The sequence below is a fragment of the Pseudorca crassidens genome, chromosome 2, assembly GCF_039906515.1.
Source record: "Pseudorca crassidens isolate mPseCra1 chromosome 2, mPseCra1.hap1, whole genome shotgun sequence".
In the NCBI taxonomy this organism is placed as follows: Eukaryota; Metazoa; Chordata; class Mammalia; order Artiodactyla; family Delphinidae; genus Pseudorca; species Pseudorca crassidens.
In genome coordinates this window covers 9,576,465-9,603,749 of record NC_090297.1, presented here as the reverse complement: position 1 = coordinate 9,603,749, position 27,285 = coordinate 9,576,465, and the positions used below count along the sequence as shown (strand labels likewise).

The following is a 27,285-nucleotide window of genomic DNA, read 5'->3' as shown; positions in this document are numbered from 1 at the left end:
TCCCATGTTTCCTATATAGCAATACCCAGGAATCAAGATCAATTAAACACTTACACATAACACACTAACATATTCCACACAATCAAGCTCATTACCCCACTATTTCACGAATCGCATGGCAGTGAACAAGCCTCCCGGTCAGCTCTGAGGACAGATTACGTGAGACAAAACGCAAGGAAATACAAAATTAACATTGTGGTTACCGTTTATCAGAACACAGACAAAGCCAGATACACCAACAGTCCAGAATGAAGGAAACAGGTTGCTGGCTTTTGATTGGAATTTCCTCAGATTGTTACCATGTAGTACGAACTTAATCTAAATGTTTCTTTGCACACAGTCAAGCTTATGTGAAATGTATCAGAAGTGATAGAATAAAGGCTTGGGTTTGTGTGTGAACAAAACTGCTTTCAAGAAATGTATCATTACCAGGCAGATTAAGAAAATACCACAGACTTAAAAATACCCTTGGTCTGTAAATAAATTAGGCTATAATGGAAAAGGATATGAAAAAGAATATATATATACACACACACACATAACTGATTCACTATGCTGTATACCTGAAACTAACACAACATTGTAAATCAATTATACTTCAATAAAAATTTTAAAAAAATAATAAGTTACTTTACCGCTTGTTGGCGGAGGAGGGATATACAGGCTAAATAAACAAAAGAACAGGTAATCAAACACTTTTAGGTGACTTTTCCGGAAGTGCATGTGACCGTAAAATGAATTGTTATGCTCATACTTGACAACATTTTCAAGATGGCGTTTGCTCTGACATTTGAAACCATAGCACCACACCACCACCATCTCAAAATTTAATAAGAGCACTTACTGTGGATTGATGTATGGTATCCTCCCCACAGTACCCCCTACAGCTGGCAAATGGATTTTCCAAGGAAAAGGGGAAAAAACTAGGACACGCCACAACAGGTACTTATTACCCAGATGAATCAATGGGGGGAAAGGAGCAGAATTCAAGCAGTCCACCTAGAGTATTTCAAGAGCAGGATGTCTCCAGGGAGAATGTGGCAAAATATCTCTAATGGTACCAATATATGTAATTCCATAAAAACAGCAGCTAAAACCAATATAGTACCAGGCAGAATGAATGACGATTTAAGGTCAGAAATAAGCAAATGTTCAGACTCTTCAGTTTGTTTTCTTCTGTTTTGAGGGACAAAAGAGAGGAATAAAGAATGTGCTAGAAATCTGGGGAATGTGCTCCAAACCTCCTTCCTCTGCCTCCTCTTCCTCCTCCTCCTCACTCCTCCTCTTTGTAAAAGGCCTTTAATTAGCTCACATCCCATCCCAACTGGGGATCCCTAATACATCCTGACACCAGCCTGCGGCCAGGGCAGTGGGGTCTAAGCGCAGCCAGATTAGCAGGCTCCCAGTGGAGCCCCTGCTGCTCTTATCTCCGCAGATGCCTGAAGAGTCTGGTATCTTCCCTCCCAGCCCTCCTGGGAAGCCACCCCAGCAGGTGCCCATTGGCAATAGTTTTGTGTTACAGGCCTGAATGAATGATCCCCGCAGGAGCTGCCGACTGTTTTCACAGACACAGAAGGCAGTCAAAAGTCCACCGCGTGAACTTGGAATGACCCCAGCTGCAGAGTCACTGGCGGGTTCACTGGGAGGGCAGGCACGCTTTATTAAACAACTAATACTCTTCACAGATAACTTTCCGAAAAAGCACAAGTGTTAACTCTTTGCAATCTCATTCCGACAAGCAAGTGGAGGGGCTCCGCTGGGTGACTGAGGGCTTGGACTCAAGTGATCATTTGGAGACAGAAAGATGGTGATTTCATCTGGCCCGGCAAAGGGTCAGGACTCAGGCACCACCTTTTGGTCAGCTGTCTTGTTAAAGTGTTCCAGATTAAAGCAAAAAGGCACAAAGCGAAGGTTCCAGGCACCTACTCTGGCGAGGACAGTGCCAGCTCTCACCCAGGCCGGCCTGTCCCCTGGCCCACACCCCACTCAGACACGCGGGAGAGGGAAGGGGGGCCGGCCCGGCAAACTCGGTCACCCACCCGGGCCGGCGTGCAAGTCACTCTGCCCACAGCAGCCAGAGCCTGCTGCACAGTTAGTGCCTTTCTGGAGGAGGATTCAGAAGAGGCACAAGCTCAAACCAAAGTGTTCTAATAAGCATGTTCTTCTGGGCTGCCTGGCCAAGTGGACCATGGAACCAGGCATCTGCAGGGCTCACCCAGGGGGATGCCAAGTGGCTGTTCCTCCCCTAGGTTAGACCCAGTCCTGGAGGGTCCCTTTTTTTCCCCCCTTTCTTCTTTCTCTCTTAACTCACACAGAACTTTAGAGGGAACCCAATGACAACAATCATAATAAATAACATGCATAATAAATAACATAGGGAGAAACTTTTAAAATTCATTTTGACCAACAAAGTCATGTTAATTTTGGCATTAACCAAAGACTATGTGTCTATCAAAGTTTTCTATCTCACTTCATCAGTTGCCTTCTAAATCTAATTACAGAGGGATCCCCTATTTGGTTTTTTTTTTGCGGGGGGTGGTCTTGTTTTATTTTTAGATGAGGTACAGTTTTGCAGGAGTTTACTCACTGGATGAGACACGGGTGAAGGACTAGTGATGTGAGCTGCTTCAAAGGAGCTATACTTCCCTCCTGTTCGGGTGAGCTGATCTTTACACAAAACAGATCCCTCAGCCCAACAAGCCCTCGGGGGCTTTCTTCATACCATGCACAGTGCTTGGGGTGAAAGATACCAAGGTGACTATAACTTAGTCCCCTGTCCTCAAGGAGCTCGGTCCAGTGTGGAGACAGATGTATAAACAAATAAAATCCACAAAAAGGATGCTGAGAAAATGAACACCACATCAGGGCTCTGCCCCCACTACTTTTCTCTCCCTCATTTCTAAAAGGACAAGAAGCAGGTACCACAGCTGCTGACCCCATTTCAAAGACAATGCCAGATTTGTAGCCAGAAGGACTGAGTTTCAGAGCTGGCCCCACAGCTAATTAGCTGTGAGAACCTCACTGGGTCTCAGTTTCTCCATCTGTAATTTTAGAGGGTGAAAAGCTGGTCTTCGAATTCTTTCCCAGATCTGTGTCCTAAGAATTTCTACGAGGGTATCAGAGGTTGTGTTGAGGGTCCAAACCTGGGAAGAGCTGCCTTTTTGCCATGTTCATCTGGAAAGAGTGAGAAGAGTCTTAGGCTCAAGATTTATCTTGGGAGGAATACAAGATGGGCTTCAATGGAAAGGGAGCAGTTAAGAGAGCTAAGTTACCACATGAAATATTACTCAAAAGAGGCTTCTCATAGAACTCAATTTTTTAAAAAAATAAAACTGAGGTTAGACATTGTTCACGGTTGTGTTTTAACTTTTAAAGAGAAACAAGTGGCAAATTCTTCATTGTATTTAGTCCTAAGAATTTTTCTCTCTATATATAACATTCATTGAGGCAGCTCAACTCGTCTTGCCAATTGATTTTTAAACAACCATACTGCAGCAATCCTGCAAACCTTCCGTGCTGACACTACTGGACACAAAATCCAAACAGGTAGGAAGCATTCCCAGAAACAGGCTGATAAAATCTGCCTGGTTTTGCCCCTTTTGCTCTTTCTCAGTGATCCGGTGACTAGAGATTTTTGTGCGCATCTGAGATTTTAGAACCAACCATTCACACAACCCAGCATGGGTGCCAGCAAAGTAAGGCCCTCTCTTGGAAGTAACACTTTTCCACAGCTGTCTCCCCATGTCAGAAAGCTCCTCTGGCCCTCCGCCAAGGAGATTTATTCTGGCGGGAAAAGCAGTGGGCTTGGAGTCATGAGGTCTGGGCAACAGCCACTGGTGCCAACGCTGACTGCATGGTTTTGGCAAAACCATTCAACCTGTGTGGCTGCATTTCCCATCACCTGCCCTGCTGGCCCCCTAGGGATGTTTCAAGGTTAAATCATCTCACAGGCATGAAAGCGCTTTAGTGCCTGAGGGGGAAAGGGGGCTTTCTAGAGCAGCAGTGTGGTCTATGGAAAGAGCCTGGGGCCAGAGGAGGCCTGCGTGCTGGTCCCCTTCTACAAGCTCCCTGCTAAGCCTCCAGGAGCCATTACCTTTGCTGTGACTCAAGTGGCAATAATAATACTTGTACTCTTTCCTGCATGTCTGTAAAGATCAAACAGTAACAGGAGTATGCTACAAAGGTTAAATTTCCAGAAAACTAGCTCTTCTTTTATAACTAACTTTGACATCATCCTTGCCAATTTCCAAGTTACCAATAAAGAGAAAATAATCCAACTGGCCAAAACACCCTGCTTTGAAACATGACAAAAGCAGCAAAACTGAAACAATGGGCTGTTTTTGGAAGCATGCTCTGCTTAATTTTCATTTCAGTGAAAACACTGAAAGTCGCTGCTTCCAAACCAATGTGTTGTTACATAAATTCAGTGTGTTGTTACATAATGTTTACTTGAACATTTTCCTCTAATAAAGCAAACAGATATTTCCCATAAATATTATTTTATTTCATTAGATTAAGAGGGATTGGGGTTTCCCTTCTTCCCCCTATAATAGCTTCCCAAGGTTTCCTGCTACCTTGCGGAGCCTGGCCCTGACCCAGTAATGCACACCTGGCCTCACTCCATCCAGGTGCGTATCCTAGACCTGAGTGATGGAGAGCGGAGGAGATGAAACAGGATCCTGGAAGTCAGCAGCCTTTTCCTGTCTGTATTTCAACACACAGACCATCACTGTGCATCTCAGTCAGCTTACAGACATGCTTGGGAGGAAAGTCATACAGAAACGTTTTCAAAGTTTCTGTTTATTCCACATAAAAACCATAAAATAGTTAATTTAAAAATCCAGCAGGTGTTTCACGTATTTCATAACTATTTGTTGAATCTACACCACGTGAAAATGTCATACCAGATAAATGGGAGCCCACGTGGGAACCCCCGGGATCCCCTCAGCTCTCTTACAATAAACATTTATGACTAGTCATAGGGACACTGGCAACAGCTGATGACAGTAAGATCTTCGCCTTCCAGGAGCTTTACATCTACTCCGGGATGCAAACGAATAAGCAGGCAATTGCACCAAACAGTTCGTCTCAAGCCGATCTCATCCTTGAGGAACAGAATAAAGTGTTATTTCCCCTTGGCCCCCACTGCACTTATCTCGTGAAACTGCAAAGATTTTGCACAGATCCCAGCTACAATACTTATTCCCTCTGTATTATGCTGACTTACTTCTGATCTGGCTTACCTGTTCCACATACCTCAAAAAAAATTTTTTTTTAAGTTTTACTTTTCTTAGTATTTGCCACAGAACTGAGCACCTAATTGACAATGATAAGTGCTTGTTAAATGGATGTTTGGGACATGCACAAAATGGTTAGTATTTTCCAAGGAAAAACACGGTCACTGCCCTAACGGAAGCACAAAGTGCTCTGGGAATTCAGAGCGGGGAGGACCTTATAGGGATCTGGACTGGACCTTACACACTCAGAGCCATTTGGCCAGAGATGGGGAGAAGGGCATTCCAGAGAGAGGAAAGGTTATGAGCAACAGTGCAAAGATGAGGGGAGAACAAGCGTGACTGGGGAAACAGAAAGGACCCGATGGCCAGCTTTCTGCCGCTCTCTCTCTCTTCACGTCACTTGACTTCCCCAATTTGGCTCCTAGTTTTGGGGCTCATCTCCACCCTCCTCATGTGCCTAACTAGGAAATTTCCTTGTTCTTACAAATGGCACAGGAAGGCTTCCCTGCTGGTATTTAATAAAAAAGAAACGAGAAGCTGTCACTGCCATTTGCCTATGTGACCTAAGTGCGGTGCGTCTCTGCTACCATTTACTGACCAGTTGGGCCTCCAAGTCACCACTTCAGGACATGCTGAGCCCCCCTTAAGAGTCAGGCCTGGACATGTCATCATGTGGCTCTGAGGAAAGCCAAGGCAAAGCCAGACTCTCACCCCTTCTGGAGGTGCCATCCTTCTTTCTTCCACAGTCTCTCTTATTTCCACTCACCTCCAGCAATGTAGAAATCACTTATTGGAATGTCCTGATATAAGCTGAAATTTTTCTCCCTACCACCTCCGCTCCACAAAACATGCTGCTCTAAGAACTATTCTCATCATGCTTTCTCTTTGTGAGCCCCCAAACATTTCACGTACATAGCACGTGGTTAATGAATGAGTCAATAAGCCTCCTTAGGGAAAGGTACATTTTTCTCCCCCCATGTTCTCTGAAACCCCCTCTGCAGGAAAGGTGTGCTAACACGGCTCGCACCACACCAATTACCGGAAACCCGAGTCTCAGGAGGAGATGTTGGTTTCCATAGAATCTGGTAAGATTCAAGAAGTACTGCCCAGCAATATTCTAGAAGTCAGAGGCCAAGGAAGGAGCCCAGAGCTCTACCACTTTCTGTTTGGCCGCCTTGGGCAAGCTGTTTACTTCTGCTGGGCCTCGGTTTCTTCCTGGTGGCGGCGGCTGTTGCAGGGGCAGTAAATAAAAGCGTCACCTGCTTTCAGGCTTATAGACGGGATCAGAGATATCAGTCCTTCATCAACAACTGGAAATCAAGACAGATATCAAGTGGCATTATTATTATCCTAATAAGGGATTATTAAATTCTAGTGAGTTAACCTTACTTCTCCTCTTCTCCAAGAAGCAAAGCCCGGGTCAGGTCAATAGAACTAATCAACCATAGAACTCTCAGGACAACACACCATCCCCAGCGCTCTCCATCCGGCTTCTTAACTGCAGCAACGGTGTCACTAAGCATCTGAAAGCCAATGTGCCAGCAGAACTCAGAGACATAAACACCTCTACAAAATGTGAAAAGCTGTATTTCAGAGTAAGGGGAGGTGAGCAAGGAAAGAAAAGGACTTACTGGAGAGAATGAGTTTATATTCTGCCATCAACTGAGAGTGGGAAAGCACAAGTCTCCCTACTTTCATGACCTCTGTGCTGAAAACCAAATTTTAAAATGACATCCTACTTGCTTAGAAACACTTAAAGTAGTGAAGTTTAGTAAATAGCTTAAGGAAATTACAATGTGACATGTACATTTAGAGGAAGCTGGCTATTGGAGCACACACTGAGGTGGCCCGAAGCTCTGGTCTGCTCCCCCGTCAAAGCGGAGGAAAGGCCTGAGTGTGCAAATCAAATTATTTAAATCTGAATAAATCTTGGGTTAAGCACATCAGGGGTGTGAAAAAGTACAGCCAGCTTCCTCAAACGATTTTAAGTCATCTCCTGTTTCGTTAAGGGAAACTCAATCTTTTTGTCCCATTTCAATCCTTCTACACAAGATTAGGGATTCCCCGATAGTAAAGATTAATTCAGCAAGACTGGAAATTACAGTTGGAAAATCCCAAGGTCCAACACAGAAGGGAAAAAAAAGTTGGGAATGAATGGAGCTTCAACTGCTTGTGTTTTAGCTTCTACAATGGCTTGGGTTTGGTAGAGGGTTATGTCTGAGAAGCTGCATTATGTGGAGGAAAAATATACAGATGCCCAAATCACTTGCTCCTAAAACTTAGGACTCCAATACTCGTTATTAAATTTCAGTCAAGGTAACTGACCATTGTGGTCTCATTTTTCTCATCTGTAAAACGGAGATAATCCTTCCTTCCTTATAGGGTACACGTGAAAATTAAATGAGATAGCATCTGTAAAGCTCCTAGCCCTCCTTACCTGACATATAGGAGCCACCCAATAAATGGTGGCTACACATCCTTTTCTGACTTTTAAGGATGATATTTCAAGGAATCCCCTATTTCTCCTAAGAAAACACTTTGATTTAGCTTTTCTTCAAGATGGAGAGGGACAACAATTACAGGGGAGAAAGAGGTACAGAAAACCAAAAGGACCTTCCAAACAGAGTGAGTGTTCTGACTTTTTACTGCCAAGAATTAGAATTTGATTTGTTCATGTGTTTATAAAAATGGGTTACAGTTTGTCTCATTTCAGCTTGTCACAATTTTTCAAGAAAGGCCGAATACTGATACGAACAATACTGAAACGCAGAAAAGGGAGAACTACCACATCTCTGGGGTAACCAGTCAACCCAAGAAAAGCCTGAACATATTATTCTTTTACTCACCATGTTTACACTAGGGTAGAAAACCACTACTCTTTGGGGGCCACAAATATTTCCTGTCTTTTCAATTTAGCAACTGAACATACTTTTCCACCACCATAGACTGCAGTGTAGGAAGACAGAGTGAATTCCTCTGAAACATGAGATGTTTGGTCTAAGGAGATAACTAAAGACCTGACTCTTAGCTGAACTACTACTAAGAAATGAAGACAAGTTCTAAACTTTTCCAATCTTTCTGTTTCAAAAACAGAGAGTCAATGGTGGTGTCATTCCCTGCTACTTCTGGCCGAGCTGCTCAATTAGGGTGGGACAAGAGGACAGCTAAGCCCCACTCACCAGGCTCCTTCATGAGCAAGGCTGCTCAGTGGAACAAGGTGGGGACTGCCTGGGAATTCTGGCCACTCATGGGATTCTCATGCCTCCACTTCACCCGCCCGCCCCCGCCCAACACACTTCCAGTTCCCGCAAATATTTGAGGTTTGACCAAGTTAGGATAGGTCACTGCTGGGTCATTCAGCATCTAAAATTTGCCTCTAACCAAAAAGAGCTCAGACTAAGAGAATCATTTTAGTATTCAAGGTTATCAGAGGAAAATAAAACAAAAGCTCTGCTGCCAAGAATCTGAGTCATTTCTCTACATACAACAACTTCAAGGCACCTCCTCTTGGCTGGAAAAGAAATCCCTTGGGTGACTTATTTCGGATCAAAGTCTTTCCGAAAATAGAAAACTCTACATTTTCTAAGGGATAGATCACTGTCTGAAGTGAATTTCATTTAACTTAAAGTTTTATGCCAACTTAAATACACTAAAACCCCAATGCTTATAAGAAGGCATTCACCTCTTAGTTGCTTATAGGTACATGGAAAAGCTATTATGGGGATATCAGCTCAACTATAAAATGGAGCAGTCATACATAATGACAAAAACAGATACAAGTCATAAATTGCCTTTTCCCCTTCGGAATCCATGCAGGCAGGCACTCCAGTACATTCTTTTGTGCAAAGATAAAACTTTCGCCTTGAATAAACAGTGGCTTAGTCTCATTTGAGCCTTATAAATAGACTGCCTACAAAACAAATACAAACAAATGCTGTTTATCTTAAACAAAAGGCAGATGGACTCCTCTGCCCTCAACCAGGTCACAGTATATATGATAGGAGGCTGGCCAGTGGCAGGGGCTGGCTGAGAATCCCTGCGTGCAAGGACACGAAGTCAGTTTCCACTGGATCACTGCTATGCCCCAAATCTGGTTTCCTGGGCACAAAGGGCCAGTGAAAGGTTCTCTCGGAAGGGAAGTGGCTCCTCCACATATGGTACCCCAAACAGAGACCAAAGAACAAAATACCATCTAAAGTGCTAGCTAGGTTTTCTACTGAACTATGCAAACAGTCTCAATTTCCCTCTCTCTCTCTTCCTCACTTAACTTGCTTGTATTTATCTTCAGACGATTTTCCTAAAAGCTATCGAAATTCATTCTGAGTCGAGGCAGGGCTCTTTGCTTTTCTCATTGTTGTTTTTATTTTTTAACATATAAAGGAATGTCTAGAACAAATCAAGCAGTTAGCAATATCTCCAAAGTGCAACTAAAAATGAAAATTCAGACGCCATCGCATAAGATCAGGTGCTGGCTCCACAGGTTCCTGGTTGACCCTGGGGAAGTCACCTTACCTCTCTGGGCCTCAGTTTCTTCACTTATGTACTGGGGCTAATACTGCCTGTCCTATCTATTGACCAGGTTATTCTGATGATCAAATGATATCACATGAGTAAAACCACATTTGCAATCACAAAGGGTCTTACTGTCTATAAAGGAGCTGGTGACGGTCATAACTAATCCCACACAAGAATGACCACAACCAGCACAATTTCCTGAGGGCCTGCTTTGTGACATAGGTGATGTGACAGCAGTCACCTTACAAGCTAACCAAGTGATGTCAAATAATAAGCTTCTGGTGGGAAGCTAACAGTAAGTAACTTTTCATATTCCCTATAGTGCCTGGAAGAAAGCCTCACACACACAAAGGAGAGACATCACAGAGGGGAAAAAAACAAGGCCTTTAGAATTAGCTGGACTTGGTTTCATACTCTCCCTGTCATTTCCAGTTGTATGACCTTGAAAAAATTGTTTAACTTCTTTACGTCTCGGTTTCCTGATTTGAAGAATCGAGATTAACATACACAAGACAATGTACGTAAGGAGTCTATCACAAGGCCTGACAAAGAGAAGGTGCTCAATTAATGTTTATAAGTGAGTATGTTTTCCTTAATGAAGCAGGGAGTTTCAACCCTGTCCCTGCACCTTTTTCCTACTAATGCTCTTTGCACCAAGAAATATATGAAGCTATTAGGTCTTTATCCAATTCATAACAAACAAAACTGATTTAAAACAATAAAACAATGGCTAAAGCTATATAGGATAAAATGTATTAACTAAAACTGACAGAAAATTCGTATCTCCTTGACAAAAATTTAGATCTGTAGAATTTGAGCTGGGAAATCTGGGCTTGGTAGAAATAAATGCTCTAGAGCCAAAGAGAAAGAAAGAAACCTATCATACAATTGTAAAAGTTATCAGTAAAGCTAACCTTTAGTGAACAATAAACCATGAATTCTAATTCCATGAACAACAACTGCCTTTGATGAAAAACATTTAGTTGAAAACAGGGAAAATTATTAAAATATTTGCATTCATAAGCATAGAGTCAAAACATAACTGAGATCAAAAAAGTACCGAAGATTAAAAGCATCCTATATCGCCTTGACAAAGACACAAAGAGAGGGATGGAAAGTAGGACATAACAGAGCAGAGGTTCCATTAGTGATGATCAAAAGTGCTCCTCTCCTTTGCTGGAAGAAATTAAGTACGCTATTGTCTTTCTTCCCTTAGGAAGACCAGATGACAGCTGTAGAGAGAAAACACTCAGATTCTACAGGGGCAGAAAAGAGAATGGAATCATTTGTTCTACTGTTAACATCTGAGATTTTCTTGGTTTGAAAAGAACTTTTTTTAATTTTAAGAATAACTATGTAATTTTTCTGTAAGTATATGAAAATAATCACAAAATAATCATAGACAGAAGGGAAATGAGAGCCTATCTAAGAGAGGAAATCTGTTCAATGAATATCTCCCCAATTCTCTGGCTTTCAAAGAGGTTAGAGGGTCTTGTAGATATTCAAATGACACTCAACTAGGGAAAAGCATGCTCTTTTCAATTCGTGCAGCAGCGGGAAACTGCTCCTCTGACATAGTTTTGGAATTTGAAATGCTGTGCTTTTCTTAAATAGATCATATTCCTAGAAAGGATTCCAGAGGCAATCATCCTGTCATGGCCTTAGGAATACGATCAGATCTTTGAGGGTCTACTCAAAGGGTTAGAGTCATTTTACCAAGATCCAGGCAAGAGAGTCATGGGATAAGATGCTCACAGCTTGGAGGCTAATCCCTAAATCATATCACCTTAGATCTGGAATCCATAAGCTGATTTCTGGGGTTTGGGGGAACAGAAGAGGCTAAGAGAAACAAAGGGGATAAAGGGCATAGATCACCTCCTAGTTCTGGTTCCTTGATGCTAATATGAAATAAATTAAATAACAGTTTAAAATGTAATGAGAAATTCCAGAAGTGGACATGGTAGACCTGAAATTAAAAATTTGCTGTGAATAATTCACAACATCTACCCACACACAGCTGAGACCCGCAGGTCTATCACCTTCTTATGTGACAGAATGAGTTCCCTTTTAACTTCTCGCTGGGTTTTTACATCTTCAAATCTTTTTCTCCTCAGGTCAGTGGGACAGGGGAAATTACCACCACCTTCTCATAGATTAGAAAAAAAAAAAAACATTCCCTCAAGATCAACAGAGAAAAAGATTATTTAAGTGTAGGAATGGGATTAGAACCCAGGTATTCTGACTACCAAGTGCCCTCAATGCTCAACCCTATGTCTACAATAATGATTTATTATCTCTTGGGAGGCATGAACCTCTCTGACAATCCAATAAAAACTTCAGATCCTTGCTTCAGGAAAATACACATATATACAATGTTGATAATTAATTTCAAGAGGTTTATGGGGCTTCTCCACTACATTCAAAGCCTATTAAACCAAGGTTACAGGACTTCCCTGGTGGTGCAGTGGTTGGGAATCCGCCTGCCAATGCAGGGGACATAGGTTTGATCCCTGGTCCGGGAAGATCCGACATGCCGCAGAGCAACTAAGCCCGTGCGCCACAACTACTGAGCCTGTGCTCTACAGCCCAGGAGCCACAACTACCGAGCCCGCACACCTAGAGCCCATGCTCCACAACAAGAGAAGCCATCGCAATGAGAAGCCCGCGCACCACAACGAAGAGTAGCCCCCGTTCGCCACAACAAGAGAAAGCCCGCAGGCAGCAATGAAGACCCAGTGCAGCCAAAAATAAATAAAATTAATTAAATAAATAAATAGATAGATAGACAGCTAGATAAATAAATTTATTTAAAAAGCAAAACAAAACAAGGTTACAGCCCTTTGGTCTTTGCAGCCAAGTGGGGCTGGCTGGCTGGGGCTCGGCGAGGTGCAGTTCTGTCTTGTCTGACCCCGTTCTTTAACCACTGGAACTCAGGCACTCTTTAAAGGGATACTTCCCACAGGCCAACAGTTGATTACTGTGGTCATTTGCACTTCCTTAAACTCTTCTTGTGTACACAGAAAAGCAAACAAAACATTCCCCCAAAGCAACATTAAAGGTCTGATTTCAACCCACAAAACTACAAGAAAATGGAGATCTTTGGCCAAACTGCATACATGCAGAATCACAGATGACCTGAATGGGCATTTAGCTGACAGTCCTGGCTTTTGAAGCTACCATTTCCAAAATGAAGTGGTAATTTTAAGTCCCTCTGTTTTCTCGTGATAGATATATGGACTAATTGTTATCACACACCCAGGGCTCCTGGTATCAAAATAAATTACGTAGCAATTCCTCTGAGCAGCAGTCTGTGACGCCAATACTGATTAGCTCATTAAAGGCAAGAAAAAGCATGAAGAAGGACGCCGACCACATGGGGAGTAGGGTTCCCACTCAAGAAGCCTTGGGTCCTGGAAAACAGTACCCTTATGCAAATCCAACAACAAGATAAAGCATGATATCCAGCAAGACACAAGATCACTGCCACCCAGGCCTTCATATGGATTTGGGAGTGAGGGTGGAGGTAAGGAGTATGCTGCCCTTTCTTTCTGCTTACGTTATATTCTCATACTGACCCTCAAGGGTCAAAAACAGTTTTCCAGGGGAAACAGAAGAAGATGATGAAGGAGATGTCCCCGAATGAGAGAGAATAAAGAAAGCGCCAACCCTTTTCACCGGGATGTTGCAGAGAAACTCTGGAGAAACCCACACAAGGTCTCACCTGTGTAGAGCTCACAGGCAAGTTAAGATCCCGATGTCTTCATTCTCATCCACAAGGGCAGCTAGAGGGCCCTAACAGCCAAACTGGCCCAAGCGGAGTGTGAATCTCCCACTCTCCGAGCCTGAGACCCTCCTCTTCTGTAGACTATAATATACTGGCTTTCATTTCAAGGGCATTAATGGTATCCTGGTGGCTAAAGTTTGTACATTTTACATTGATGTAAACCTAAGAGTCAAAGTGAAAACCCATTTCTCTTGTTCAGTTCATGTTTTACAAAGTTTTCATAAGGTCATATCTCATTTTATTCTCATAGTAAGCTATAAAGTCAGGGCATATTCCAGGCTGAGGAAGGCCTTCCAATAAACCATAAGTGACTTTTTTTTTTTTTTAATGAAAACAAAGCCCAGGGGTACAAAAATAGAGAAAGGAGTTATAAAACCAAAGAGACTGTCCTATGTTGATTAGAGGGTTTTTTTTTGTTTTTGTTTTTTTGGCGGTACGTGGGCCTCTTACCGCTGCAGCCTCTCCCGCAGTGGAGCACAGGCTCCGGAGCGCAGGCCCAGCAGCCATGGCTTACGGGCCCAGCCGCTCTGCGGCACGTGGGATCCTCCCAGACCGGGGCACGAACCAGCGTCCCCTGCATCGGCAGGCGGACTCTCAATCACTGCGCCACCAGGGAAGCCCCTAATTAGAGTTTTAAAAAATTAAGTAAAATCTTTAAACTGAGCATCACAACTAAAATTTTTTAATTGAAGTATATCTGATGTACAATATTATATAAATTACAGGTGTATACAAGTAAATATTTTAACTGCATCTGTTTATATCAAGTTTAGTAGCAAAAGAACATTGCGGAATCTGTGCCACTTTTATGTTGCTGTCAGGGGTGAAGGTCCAAGGGCAGCATACGCAATGATTCCAGGCAGAAATGTGCACACTCATTCAGACTATGACCCGGAGTCCATTTCCAAACCATGATTTAGAAAGTCTCTTGCCTCTCTACCTCTCACCGTTTCTCTAAAAGTTAAAGAGTGTTGCCTATTTTGAACCACAAGCCAAACAGTACCTTTTGTTCTGGTTTAATGTAAGTCCAGCAAAGGCATACCTCTGAGAGACTGTGGGTTCCGTTTCAGATCACCACAATCAAGCGAATGCTGCAATAAAGTGAGTCACACAAATTCTTTGGTTTCCCAGTGAAGACAACGTTAAGTTTACACTACACTGTCGTTAAGCGCACAACAGCATGATGTCTAAAAAAATAATGCATACGTCTTAATTTAAAAATACTTTATTACTAAAAAATGCTAACCACCATGTGAGTCTTCAGCGAATCATAATCTTTTTGCAATATAACATCAAAGATCACTGATCACAGATCACCATAACGAATATAATCATAATGAAGAAGTCTGAAATATTTCAAGAATTACCAAAATGGGACACAGAGACATGAAGTGAGCAGATGCTGCTGGAAAAATGGCGCCAACAGACGCGCTGGACACGTGGGGTCGCCACAGACCTTCAAGTTGTAAAACACGCACTATCTGCGCAGCATAAGAAAACGAGATCTGCCTGTATTGAAAAACCTGATCTGACTTAAGATCCAGCAGCTCTAGAAAAGAGTCTGGAAAACAGGAATAAATTCCCAACTTACACACATTATTACCAAGAATGCTATGCAACAGAGAAATGTTGCCATTCAACTCTACCTCCTTACCTGCTCATCAAGATAAATTCCTACGTGGCACCTGAAAGGCTCTCTACGGTGAAGCCACCATCCTAGTGGCCACGGCACAAGTGCACCTATGACTTTGCTACAACAACGCTCTATGGTAGACAAGCGGGGAGCACAGGCGCTCTCCCAATGCTGGTTCATTCGTGAAAAGGTCAATCTCTAGAAGGAAACTCTGTCGAGCTGACAGGAAGGGAAGGAAAGCAGAGTCTTTAGACGCCTTTCGCATGTTATCAAATAGCAACCCCCCTTCAACTACGTTCACCTTTTTCCAGCTTCACACGTAAAATCAGCTCCTGCCAAAAATTAAACTATGGAATAACAAGATGTCCACCAAACAGGAAGCCAATGAACAAAAAAGCCAGCTACACAGCAAGACACAGCAGAATTACACTGTTGTCTTTCTGCTGCTGGACTCAGATGACTTAAAGGGTTGCTTCGCTCTATAAGGCCGTACCACAGTTTGGACTTTATCCCGTGAGCTGTGGGTAATAACGGGTGGATATTAGGTGGGAGAATGGCACGATCAAGTTCTATGTTTTATAAAGTGAGTTCATTCTGGCGGCATTTTGAGAGCTGCGGTGGAGTCAGGGGGCAGGAGGCTATGGCAGTGGGCGAGGGAAGAGACAATCAGAGCCTGGATGAAGGCAGTGGGAACGGAGAGGAGGAAGGGGAGAGAGTGCAGAGGAGCACTTGATGGCCTGGGGCCGGGTTATTGGAGGTGCGGGAAAGGCAGGGCACATGGGTGATGAAGCCAAGGCATGTATGTAACTTCTCACAACCTATTAACTCTAAAAGAAGTTACAGTAACGTAGAAGACTCCTGAGGCTAATTACAATGGAACTTCACCTCTATTTCCTTACCTTGGCAGCAGAGTTTGATACTCCGTGTGTAACATTTCTGATAAGGCCCCCAACATTTCCATACTTTATCAGTCCAGTCACCCCTTCAGAAACATCATTCAAAAGCCCCATGGGATTGCCGAGGAAGTCCACTGATCCCAGGATTCGAGCTGCCTGGCTGAGGAGTTCCTGTCAAACAGAGCAGGGAAAGAAGAAAACCAGCACCTGTTTATATTTGCAGATCGAGCATCCCAAGCAGAAAGGTTAGAAATCTCTCTTGTCCTCCGTTCCCACCAACACCAACAATCACCCTTTAATTCTCATCAACTGTGAGCTCCTGCCCTTCGTGAGCTCTGCCCTAAACCTCTCCCAATACTCTCAGTACTCTTATACTCTTCGAAGCCATTCAGAAGAAAAAAAAAAGCTATGAAACAGGTAAGACTCTTTACAAATACTTATTAGTATATATAGCACACTCTCCTTTCCACCGCTCTACAAATAGGGAATTAGCCAGCAGCGGGGAGAGTTTGAAAAGGAAAGTGAGGGAGGAAGCAGACCTGGAGACCCCTCAGAGACCCCTCAGAGTCTGCCGAGCCGGTGGTGCATAGAGTGGGCACGTTCAGATCTACCCAGCAACCCCCTCACTTCCTGTGTGCCTCCGCTGCCTGACTCCACAGTCCAGGGATATCCACTATCTCACTCTCCTCACAGTGCAGTGGAAATATCACCGGTGAGGGAGGTCAAGGAAGGAAGCAAAGAAAGAAAGGGGGGAGATAGGAGGGAGGAAGGAGAGAAGGGAACACGCATAGGATACACTTTAACTCTGACAGCAAATAAATGTGATGTGACCTTGACCCTTCTAGTCACCGAAGAGTACGTCTTGGCTTTAGATTTTGGTCGTTGCAGTCTGGATAATAAATACAAAATGGAAAATATCCAAACTTGATAAAAACTTTTTAAGTTCAGCTCTAGGGCAGGATTTCATAGGCTCCAAGAACACTGATGTGGTCACTGAAAGTAGGCCCATGCCTGGCAAACAGGGTTCACATTCATAGTCTTTTGCATTGTCATGAAAGCCTCAATTAAACCCTTAAGATTGTGACTGATCTAGTGGAAGCCCCCGAGACCAGTTCTGAGAGACAAGATTATCCGTTCATAAATCAGATGCACTGTCTCAAGAGTTTCATGATGTGCGTGGACTTCATGGGCTGTGATGTGACCCATAACACAACAATCAGAGCTAAAATGTTCATCTGGATTGTCAGTAGTGACATGTCAGTAACCAGAATTCCCAAACAACTAAAACAATCATTCTGCTTACGCTCCAGCCCCTAAGTACTGCTCCAAAGCTCACCTCCTGGAAATGTTTGAGGATATCATTGATGATGAATTCCTTGGTCTCATAGGGATGTACCCGAGTGAATGGATCCAGATTAATCACGGCATCTTCAAACCGAATCAATGGAAACCCCAAGGTGCTTTTGAGGGCCTAGTTAGGGGGAGAAAGGCAACGATATGCTTTAGCCATATGACGGCCTTCCAGGGTACTGTAATTCTGAATTCCATGAAAGCTACAAGTCAACTTTCCAATGAGAATCAAGGTTATGATATTCATAAATAAGGATTTTCCCCTGTAATTACAAAAGTAAAATATTAGGAATATATAAAAAAATATATAGATATATCACTCAAAGTAACATATATCACATAAAAATAAACACTCTTAGCCTCACAGCACAATCTTTCTGGTCTGTTTTGGATCTGTATGTCACGTTCTACTTTTTGACTGAAGCATACCACACATACGGAAAGGTGTACTAATCAAATGTACGGTTCAGTGATTTTTCTCAAAGTAAACACAACCATGTAACCACCACGCAGACCAGAAAGTCGGTTATTATCCCCAACTTGGAAGCACCACACCACCATCCCCTCTTTGTGGACCTCCCATCAAGACCCCCTCTTCCCCTAAGGTAACCAGTATGCTTTTTTTAAAAAATAAATTTATTTATTTATTTATATCGGGTTTTTTTGGCTGTACTGGGTCTTTGGCGCTGTGTGCAGGCTTTCTCTAGTTGCGGTGAGCGGGGGCTACTCTTCGTTGTGGTGAGCGGGCTTCTCATCACGGTGGCTTCTCTCGTTGCGGGGCACAGGCTCTAGGCATGCAGACTTCAGTAGTTGTGGCACGTGGGCTCAGTAGTTGTGGCTCGCAGGCTCTAGAGTGCAGGCTCAGTAGCTCCGCGGCATGTGGGAGCTTCCCGGACCAGGGCTCAAACCCGTGTCCCCTGCATTGGCAGGCAGATCCTTAACCACTTCGCCACCAGGGAAGCCCGTGGTAACCAGTATCTTGACTTCCAGCACCACAGCTGAGTTTTTCCCGCTTTGAATTCTATCTAAATGCAATCATCAGTATGGACTTTATTGTATGTGGCTTCTGACATCAACAGTAAGTCTGTGAGTCACTAGGTTGCTGCACACAGCTGCAGTTTAAACACAGCTGTCAGTGCTACACAGTACTCCAACATATGAATAAAACTCTTTAACCACTGCTGTTGATGGAACAGTTGTGCTGTTTCCATTTTTTTGCTATTATGTATAATGCTGCTATGAACATTCTTGGACATGTCTTTTGGGGCACATTTGTATGCATTTTTCTTGAATATCTACCTGGAAGTGGAACTGCCGGGTCATAAAGAACGTACACATTCAACCTTATAGCCTATGCTGCCAAGCAGTTTTCCGAGGCAGCTGAACCGGCTTACTCTCCCTGCAGCCGTCTATGAAATTTCCTGTTATGCTACATCCTCACCAACACGTGGTAAAGATAGCTTTTTAGAAATTAATTAATTAATTTATTTATTTATTTTTGGCTGTGTTGGGTCTTTGTTGCTGCACGCAGGCTTTCTCTAGTTGCAGCGAGTGGGGGCTACTCTGTTGCGGTGCGCGGGCTTCTCATCACAGTGGCTTCTCTTGTTGCAGAGCATGGGCTCTAGGCACGCGGGCTTCAGTAGTTGTGGCACAGAGGCTCAGTAGTTGTGGCTCGCGGGCTCCAGAGCGCAGGCTCAGTAGTTGTGGCGCACGGGCTTAGTTGCTCCCCGGCATGTGGGATCTTCCCGGACCAGGGATCGAACCTGTGTCCCCTGCATTGGCAGGCGGATTCTTAACCACTGCACCACTATGGAAGTCCCAAAGATAGCTTTTTAAAAAACAAATATTCTAATGGGTGTGTAATGGTAACTCAGTGTGGTTTTAATTTCCATCTTCTTGTTGAAGGATGAGATTACGCACCTGATAATACACACATCAGCCTCGTGGATATACTTTTTTTGTTAAGTTCCTACTTGAGTCTTTTGCTCATTTTCATAGTGGATTGTCTGTTTTTTCCTTATAGTTTTGTAGGAGTTTTTCTTATACATTCTGTATACAAGTCTTCTGTTTCATGAATATACTGCAAGTATCTTCTCCCATTATGGGACTTGTCTTATCACTCGGTGTTTTTTGATAGCAGACATTCTTAGTTTTAATGAAATCCAACTTAACAATCTTTCCTTTATGGAAAGAACTTTCTAGGTCATAGTTAAGAAATTACCTACACTAAGGTCATAAAGATATTCCCATATGTTTACTTACAGAATTTTTATTGTTCTGCTCTTCACATTTAAATCTACAATCTACCTGAACGTGATTATTATATATGTTCTAAAGCACAGATCAAGAAGCATTTTTTCCACATGGGTATCTAATCAACTGAATAACATTTATTGAAAGGCCATCCTTCCCCTTATTGTAGTACAGGGTAACTTTGTCATAAGTCAAGTGAATGTACTTACATGTGTCTGTTTTTGGATTCTCCTTTGTGTTTCATTTTGCCCTGCCTTCTGTCAATACCACACTGTCTTAATTACTATAGTTTTATAATAATTTTGAAGTATGTTAGTGTAAGCTCGCCAACTTTGTTCTTTTTCTTCAGAACTACCTTGGTTACTCTTTGCACTTTTCATCTCCAAATAAATTTTAGAATCAGCCTGTCAATCTGCCACCAAAAAAATTGCTAGAATTTTTATCAAGACTCTATTGAATCTATAGATCAATTTGAGAAGAAATGACAACTTTATAATATTGAATCTTCCAATGTATTAACATGGTGCACCCCTTTACTTGTTTAGCCCTTTTAAAATTTCTCTCAGTAATATTTAATTGCTTTCTGTGCAGAGGTCTTGTACACACTTTGTTGGATTTATTCCTAGGTATCTGTGGTACAGTAAAAATGGCCACAAATTCTTTGCATCTTCTATCATTAGCAGAGTCTATTTCCCCTTCGCCTGAATCTGCACTGACCTCATAACTTGCTTCAAACAATAAAGTGCAGCAGAAGTAACGTGCAGTCTCTGAGCTTTGGCCTCAAGAGATCTTGGAGCTTCTGCTCCACCCTTTTTGATGTTTCCACCACGTGAAGAGGCTGAGACTAGCTTCCTTGAAGACGAGAGACCACGTGGAAGGGGGTCTATTGACAGCCAACACCAAGCGCCTGACACGGTTGTAAGGTCATCTTATATACCCTTTGGTCTCAGCTGACTGGCAGGTGACTGCAGCCACATCAATAACCACAAGTAAGTCCAGCGGAAACAGCACCCAGCTAAGTCCAGTCTAAATTGCTGACCCACAGATTTGTCAACAAATAAAATGGTTGTTTTAAACTACTAAGTTTTGGTATGATTCGTTACAGAACAATAGATGATATTGTATTTGATGTTTTCTTAATGGTGTTGTAAAGACATCCTTCAAATTTTCCTTTTCTCTGACATATAGAAATACAACTGATTTTTGTACAACGTCTTCAGTGACCTTGTTAAATTTACTTATTTATTCTAATAACTTAGTTGTATATCCTTTTAGATTTTCTAGGTAATCATGTTCTCTGCAAATAATAAAGTTTTCATTTTCCTATCCAGTCTTTATACCTTTTATTTATTTATTGCACTGGCTAGGATCTCCAACATAACAGTGAACAGAAGTGGTGAAAATGGCCATCCTTCCCTGCTTTCAACAGGTCATCACTGTGTACGATATTTGGGGTAGCTTTTTTATGGAGACACTTTATCAGATTAAGGCAGTTCCTTTCTATTTTTTTGTTTCCTGAGTTCTTATCATAAATGGATGCTGAATTTTGTCAAAAGACTTCTGTGCAACTATTGAGATAATCATATTTTTAAATTCTTTCATTCTGCTGATGTGGTGAATGACATGATTTATTTGGAAATGTAAAGTAAACTTACAACCCTGGCATAAACCTGATTTGGTTATGATATACAGTTGGCCCTTGAACAACGTGAGGGTTAGGAGTGCCAATCCCCTATACAGTCAAAAATTCTCATGTAGCTTTACAGTCAGCCCTCCATATCCACAGTTCCACATCCACAGATTCGACCAACCATGATCATGCAGTGCTGCATTTACTGGAAAAAAAAAAATCAGTATATAAGTGGACCCATGCAGTTCAAACCCCATGTTGTTCAAGGGTCAACTGTATTTTTCTTCTTATATATTGCTATATTTGATTTGGTGACATTTTGTCCAAATTTCTTTCTTCTATGTTTGTGAAAAAATTCTAGTCTGTAATATTCCTTTATTACCTGATTATGTTAAAAATATAAATTACAGTTTTCTGGTAAACTTCTTGAACACATTTACACTTATTTTAAATTCTGTGTCTGATAATGTCAACATCTGGTTTCTCTGTTTCTAGTGTCTGTTTCTAGCGTCTGTTTTTTCTCTTGATAGGCCTGGTAATCTGTGATTGGATGCTACACTCTGTATAAAAACTTATAGATTTTAAATGAGTCTTTAGTGTCTGGCAGGCAGTTAAAGAGGCTTATTAATCCAATCAGTGTTTTCAAGGCTGGCTTTCAGTCCTTGTAAAGATAATCTTGGTCTGTTTCCATCTTTATAAGGTTTGGTATAGTCCTTCAGTAGCCTCAACTGAAAACCAATTCCATTCCTCCCCTTGTGATCTCCCCAGCACCATAAAACTGCTAAAAGATCTATTTAGTTAGCCTCTTGGCTGCTACTTTTTGCTTGGCTTCTCTCAGACTACTTAGAAATTGGCATCTGCTTCAAGAAACAAAACAGCTCAGACTATTGGGGTTTCTGTTCTGCCTGTCCCTTCTCTGTAAGATATGAGCCCCTCCACACCTACGGTCAATTAATCTTCGACAAAGGAGGCAAGAATATACAGTGGAAAAAAGACAGTCTCTTTGGCAAGTAGTGTTGGGAAAGCTGGACAGCTGCATGTAAATCAATGAAGTGAGAACGTTCCCTCACACCATGCATAAAAATAAACTCAAAATGGCTTAAAGACTTAAATATAAGACATGACACCATAAAACTCCTAGAAGAGAACATAGGCAAAACATTTTCTGATGTAAATCGTAGCAATGTTTTCTTAAGTCACTCTCCCAAGGCAAAAGAAATCAAAGTAAAAATAAACAAATGGGACCTAATCAAACTTATAAGCTTTTACACAGCAAAGGAAACCATCAACAAAACGAAAAGACAGCCTACGGACTGGGAGAAGATATTTGCAAACAATGAGACCAACAAGGTCTTAATTTCCAAAATATACAAACAGCTCATATAACTCAATAACAAAAAAACAAACAACCCAATCAGAAAAAGGGCAGAAGGCCTAAATAGACGTTTCTCCAAAGAAGACATACAGATGGCCAAAATGCACATGGAAAGATGCTCAACATCCCTAATTACTAGAGAAATGCAAATTGAAACTACAATGAGGTACCACCTCACACCAGTCAGAATGGCAATCATTAAAAAGTCTACAAATAATAAAAATGCTACAGAGGGTATGGAAAAAAGGGAACCCTCCTACACTGTTGGTGGCAATGTAAATACATGCAGCCACTATGGAAAACAGTATGGAGATTCCTTAAATAACTAAAAACAGAGTTGCCATATGATCCAGCAATCCCACTCCTGGGCATATATCCAGAGAAGACTATTTCGAAAGGATACATGAACCCCAATGTTCATAGCTGCACTGTTTACAATAGCCAAGACATGGAAGCAACCTAAATGTCCATCGACAGATGAATGGATAAAGAATATGCGGTGTGTACACAAACACATACACACACACACACACACACACACAATGGAATACTACTCAGCTATTAAAAAAAAATGAAACAATGCCATTTGCAGCAACATGGATGGACCTAGAGATTATCATACTAAGTGAAATAAGTCAGAAAAAGACAAATATCATATAATATCACTTATACGTGGAATCTAAAATATGATACAAATGAATTTATTTACAAAACAGAAACAGACTCAAAGACATAGAAAACAAACTTGTAGTTACCAAAGGGGAAAGCGGGGGTCAGAGGAGGATAAATTAGGGGTTTGGGATTAGCAGATACAAAACAGATAAACAACAAGGTTCTACTGTATAGCACAGGGAATTATATTCAATATCCTGTAATAACCTATAATGGAAAAGAACATAAGTATAACTGAATCACTTCGCTGTACATGTGAAACTAGCACAACATTGTAAGTCAACTATACTTCAATTAAAAAAAAAAAAAAGATCTGAGCCCCTCAATTACCAGCTCTCTCAGTAGCAATGGAGTCTCTCTCTTGCTTGGCCAGCCCTGTGAGGCTGCCCAAAGCTTTCCTCGGATTCTCTGACTTTGGGCAGCTGCTTTCTGCTTGACTTATTTACCTTTCTCCCTACACCACTTACAAATTAGAGTTGTCTCAAAAATAAAACCAGAGTAAATGCTGGGCTCACCTTATCCAGTCTCCTTCCTCTCATAAATCGTGGCCCCTCAAGTACTGGCTGTCTTGGTAACTTTCCAATACCTTCAAACAGACTTTTGGGCTTTTTTCAATCCAGCTTGCCTTGTAGTTCTCAGCTGGTTTGGGTCTGCTATAAGCCAGTTAACAATTTTTGGATATGGCCTATTTTCCAATTGACAATTTTTGGATATGGCCTATTTTCTAATTATATTTTTATTTAACATGATGTACATTTTAGGGATTTTAGAGAGCATGCCAAATACTCTTCTTTTTTTAAACGTAAAAACACTTTTCCATGCTAATAATGTCAGTAAATCTCTAATCTACTTGGAATTTATTCTTATACAGAGTGTGAATAATAAATTTAATTTTATATTTTTCCATATGGCTAATTAGTCCAATAGCATTTATTAAAACATCTATATATTCTCCACTGAATTGAAATGCCTTTATATTAAAATAATTTAATACAAATGTGCAATTTACTGGACTTTCTATTTTATTTTCTCACTTATTTTTTAATCCTTCAGCATGTATTTTCAGAGTCTGCTTTAAATTCTTCTGGAACAAGAGCATGTTTAATTGAAATGAAGTTATATAATCGAAGAAAACCTAGATGAAACTGTCTAAAACCAGAGTGGGAGAACTTTTTTGTGACTCAAAATTCAGATTCAAAAGGCAAAAGACTGATAAGTTTGACAACATAAAATAGAAAGCTTCTGTATGATTTTAAAAAACATACACACACCAAAAGCAAAGTAAAAACGACAAATGAAAAGCCAAAGAAAAAATACTTGCAACTTATAACAAAGACAAAACTTCTATAAAGAGCTTCTAAAATAAGAGGAGATAAAAGACCAATAAAGTGATTTTTAAAATGGACAAGTGATATGACCAGACAGTTTAGTTCACAGAGGAGAAAAATGGCCCTTTTTAATAAACATATGGGTTAGGAGAAGAGAAGAAACAAACAGAAGAATAACAGGAGAACCAGCAAGGACAACGCCAAGAACAGGGAGGTCAGCAATATCAAATATGGCAGAGGATCTGACAAAGATGAGGACAGAAAAAAGGCCACTGCATCTGGTGCCTTGGAAAGTCACTCGCAACCTCCTACTAAATTTCAGGACAAAACATTTCGGAGATTAAGAGCATCCGCAAGTTAATTCAGCCTAACACTCTTATTTCTTTAAATAAATAAAACCAAAGAAACGTTAAGTGGGTGGCCTAAACTCCTGTAGCTAGTTATTAGTAGATCGTAGACTTGAACATGCTCATTTTCACAACCACAACTACCTAACAGGCAGAAAGCATGAAGACCAGAAAAGAGGATTATTTTACTTCTCCTGAAAAATGTTCTGCTATTCATTCTTGAATGTCTCACCCATGCACATGGTGAGTGATGATGAAGTGAGCAGGCACTATTCTCCCCATTTCACTGACACAGAAACTGAGGCCCCATAGCCTCAACTGCTTTGCTCAGACCCACAATAAATAGATATGTTAGTAAAGCCAGGTACTGACATCAGTTCAGCAGTTTGTTTTGTCAATACAACTCTGAGCATTACTTTCTTCTCAGAAAAGAGGAAATGAGATCAAAGCAAAGGCATACAGCAAAAAGCTTTGTACCCCAACTTTCTCATTGCAACCAAACACTGAAGAAGAAGAACCACACATAACACAAAGACTTTGAAACCTCTACTAAGTTGTCAAAGCCCTCATGAGAGACACTATCCCCTTTCTGAGTGGCTAACGTGCTTTGTCTGAACCAAGGAAGTATTCTGGCCTTTCAGTAAAAATGATCTTTACCTGGTACTGCTTTGGGGCCTCCCACATTTGAAAAAGCTGAGATATGGCACACTGGTATGAATTACTCTGCCACCTTCAGGTTGTTCGGGTGAGTCAAAGTACAGGAGATGAGAGTTTCCCTCTTTCCGAGCCAAACAGGGCTTTTTCTTGTAGTAACTGAATGACTAATCAAATACAGTAGTATACAAAGTTGATGCTTATTTACTCAAGTAGCAGACAGTTTCCTGTTATAAAATGGATTCTGGAGAAAGCAATCTGTGCTCATAAGTTCCTAATAAAAATAGGAAAATGTCTATTCCTACTTCCGCCAGATAAAAACCGCTGAAGTCTTCCAGAAACTTTATAGAGTTGAAAGAAGAAATACCTGTCCATATGCCATAAGGTCTCAGATCACAAGCTAGTCCCTGGGCCATGTCCTTTCCCTTCTTAGTTTATCCTGCACTAAACAAAACTGTCTGGAATTCATTCTTTAAAGGTTTATTTATGGTACATAGAGACTGTTTATGTGAAGCAGGGTATTTGCCCACTTGCCTCTTGGGACAGTGTTTAAAACTACAGGGATATTTCCCTCTCTGGCACTTTCTGAAATACAATTAACAATACTGGATCTTTTTTCCTTTTAACAAATCTGGTTTTTATTTAGGGAGGGGAGGAAAAAGTAAAGGGTCTGAAGTTTCCCAACAAATTATTTCAAGCCTTTGAGAAGACAGCTTTAGGCTTTTTAAATAGTGTCTTTGTTTGAAATTCCCCCTCACCCCCACCCTCTTGCTCTCCGACCATTAAAATGTGGGTTTTCTTCCAAACTAGATTGCTCAATTAAAGCCCTTCTTTTGTAATACCCCAATGCTCTAAATGGGAAAAGGGCTGCTGTAGGCCACCTTATGAAACCTTTTAAAGGCTCCTGGACTCTTGATCTTTAAGAAAACCGAAAGAACATATAAACTACCTGGCACTTTCAATATTATTCTGCTACTCTCTAACATGCAAACTTGGGAGAATAATGGCGAATGGGTGGGGGGGGCGGGGAATGCCGTGCTTTCGTCTCTGCATTTGTGAGATGGAACTATTATCTCCCCCTTCTTCCATCGCAGAGTAAGGAATCCAATTGAGATAGCAGATGTGAAACTGCTTTGAGTCCTTCTGAACAGACACTCTATCTGGCAATAATGTACCCTCGGTGTAAACCTGAAGAGACTTCCCTCTGAGACTTCTGACAGCCTCGTTTCTGGCCTGGAGTCAAGAGAATCAAGATAATTATGCCTTCAATACCAAAGACATGGTTACCTTTTAGTCAGACTCTCATGATTCCTGCTCTGGGACAGGACTCCATTTCCTAAGCACATACTTTTAGCCGTTACATATTCATCTCAAAGAGCAGACTGCTCTTCCTAAGAGCTACTAATAAAGGGATATTACTCTGTTAGAAAACTATTTGAATAAATGACATTATTTATGAGTCCCAGACTCCTCGAGGAGAAGGCAAGACACAATAAAATGGTGACTTCTGTAAGCTGAGAATTTAACTCTGACATCCCAATTCCCAGCACCCTGTTTGAAACATTAAGGTACCACATTCAGGGTGTCCCCCGCCCCACACCTCATAATGTG

General features: G+C 41.6%; 1 protein-coding gene across 4 annotated transcripts in view; it reads right to left on the bottom strand.

Annotated features, from left to right (window-relative positions):
• The window catches only part of VPS13D (vacuolar protein sorting 13 homolog D), a 242,401-nt gene that overhangs the window by 69,847 nt on the left and 145,269 nt on the right, over positions 1-27,285 (bottom strand). For all 4 annotated transcript variants that reach the window (XM_067720898.1, XM_067720908.1, XM_067720916.1 and 1 more), the window contains 2 exons: positions 17,402-17,536; positions 16,069-16,236 (listed from right to left, as the gene is read on the bottom strand). In XM_067720898.1, coding sequence (XP_067576999.1) covers positions 16,069-16,236; positions 17,402-17,536 — 303 coding nt within the window. The remainder of the gene's footprint in view (positions 1-16,068; positions 16,237-17,401; positions 17,537-27,285) is intronic.